The following is a 2,500-nucleotide window of genomic DNA, read 5'->3' on the forward strand; positions in this document are numbered from 1 at the left end:
CAAATAATTAACTTGAACGAGAACGCGACTGAAGAAATCAAACTACACAAAAAAACAAATAAGGGTTATGACAAGAATGCATCCCCCGCAGCCAATTAACCCTTTGGCTCCCAGGAGTGATCAATAAGTAAATTTTCCTCACAACTTCAATGAAATGTCAGTCAGACAGGTATTGAGAATGAAGATAATTATCTGCTTAAGAGGGCTGATCTTGATATAACACCAAATTCTCACGACTATTCAACAGAGAAATCTATGGTACTAGTTAGGAGAACGAACGTTTCGATCTTCGGAGTGGAGCAAGTTCACGTTCTAAGGTTCTTTATTGTCGTTTTTTTGCGTTGATCGATTGGCTGGGTTGATGTCTCTCCTTAAAGACGGCGAAAGACGAGATACAAAAACCCTCAACTTGTCGCGCAACATTGTTTCGTTGCACGTTTTGGTCGATGTTTCGCGTTTTTCACCTTGCGTGATCAACTTGACCCGCAACAAAAACATTTGTTGCGGGTTGAAGAAATACAGGGCGCTGATTGGTTGATTTGTTAGTACACGAGCACATTTGTTGCGCAACAAGTTGTGAGCTTGATGAAAAACGAGCAACAAAGCCAAAATTTGTTGCTAAGAGTGGACCCGCGCTCTACTTTTCGCAACAACTTTCTTCAACCCGCAACAAATGTTTTTGTTGCGCGACAAGTTGATCATGCAAGTTGAAAAACGGGAGACATCGACCCAAACTTGCAACGAAACAATGTTGCGCGCCAAGTTTAGGGTTTTTTGTATCTCGTATTTCGCCGCCTTAAGACAAGTTGAAACCATTTGGACGATTTTGGAAAACTAATTATGGACTGTGCCTAATATTATTATTGCGGACACGTTCTGCGCATCTCAAGACACCCCGGTTTCCTATCGGTGATGCTTACTAATACAGGGATATTTTTGCGCAGTTTAAAACTATCCAGAGAAAGTAGATCTTAGTAAGTACTCTTGGTATCCAAAAAGAAAACTGGGGGTAACCACGCATTTTAAAAAGATAATTAAGCTTCAATTTGAGAAAGAACGCCATACATTACTTTGTATTTTAGAGCTTTTTATAAATATTATTCATGAATTATCTTTGAAAAATGCGTGGTTATCCGCAATTTACTTTTTTGGATTTCAATGGCACTTGTTAAGATCTACATTTCCTGCATGATCATAAACCGAGGCAAAAATATCTTTGAATTAGTAGGCACCACCCTTAAGTGAAGTGCGATCGCCCGAGTGAGTGTAGTCCTGAGAAGGACTGTTTAGGGTGGCAATGACTAACATTTCCACAAGTTGAGCGGAAGTTATCTTCATACCTGAGTGGAAGTCATCTTCAAACCTGAGCGGAAGTCATCTTCAACTTCACTTGACTCTGAAGATGACTTCCGCTCAGTTTGTCGAAACGTCAATCAATGTCATCTTAAACAGTCAAGCTTAAGCACGTGACGTTTTTGACACGTGAACGGCAACCGGAAGTGAACATTTCGCAAGCCAGGACAGTAGTGTCTCCTAGATTTTTAAACTTATCTCCTATGGAGAAAATGTGGTCGTGTAAGGACAAGTTAAAAGGGTAAACAGCTCACTTCCGGGTGCCGTCAGCGTCGTCGTGTGTTTAATTAAGCTCCCTATTCCCAGGTCTACAGACTACACTCACCCGGACGATATCGATCGTACTTTACATGATTATGAAATGACTCCTTGGTTCAAACCATTTACGCATCTGAAAACTGTTGACTCACCGACTGGATAAACACGTCACCAATAACGTCAGGCTCATCTTCAAACTGCTTCACTTTGATATAAAATTCTCTGTGGATTGAAAACAAAGTATCATTCTATAGACATCTTAGTATGCGCCAGCGCCTCCCGTTGAAAAAATGTCAAAAGAATTCCGAATGTTTGTTCGTAGTTTACCACTCTGGCCCAAGGATATGGCATTGAATAGCGAAGTAAAAAAATGGCTTTGCAACTGTTTAAATTACTACCTTATCTGAGACGAATATTCTAATTCAAAATCAATTGGGAGTTTAAGAAACGACGAGGGTACGGAAACCACAACAAGCGATAATACCATTGGTTAAAAGAGGACACTGAAATAATCGTGCTGCACGTGCGCACGCATTTTGGCACATATTCGTGCGGTACTCTGCTTAACAACAGCGTGAAATCACCGAATTTGAGGTTTGATGATAACGTGAGCATACTGACATAAACCTTTCGTTCTCTGAACTCGCTCGTACTGATATGTTTCTAGGATACTTCAACCACATTGTATGATTGAATAGTCGCGAAAGACTTACGACAGAGATAACTTATGTATGATAGAGCAAGAGAAATGTGGGAGACTGGGACACATTCTCGTTCCCAGATCCCATCGTTTCTCTCAGGCGGCGGGAGCTTCGCACGAGAAAACAAAGGGTTCTGAAGGCATAGGATTTGCAGTCCCAGATTCTAGGACTTCCGGAGTTCACATATG

General features: G+C 41.0%; 1 protein-coding gene across 1 annotated transcript in view; it reads right to left on the reverse strand.

The window, feature by feature from the left end:
- Positions 1-2,500, reverse strand: part of LOC137984282 (triple functional domain protein-like) — a 39,339-nt gene that overhangs the window by 21,207 nt on the left and 15,632 nt on the right. Inside the window, exon 8 of the mRNA XM_068831400.1 lies at positions 1,764-1,833. Within this exon, the coding sequence (XP_068687501.1) occupies positions 1,764-1,833 (70 nt within the window). The remainder of the gene's footprint in view (positions 1-1,763; positions 1,834-2,500) is intronic.

Source organism: Montipora foliosa, chromosome 14, assembly GCF_036669935.1.
Source record: "Montipora foliosa isolate CH-2021 chromosome 14, ASM3666993v2, whole genome shotgun sequence".
Lineage (NCBI taxonomy): Eukaryota > Metazoa > Cnidaria > Anthozoa > Scleractinia > Acroporidae > Montipora > Montipora foliosa.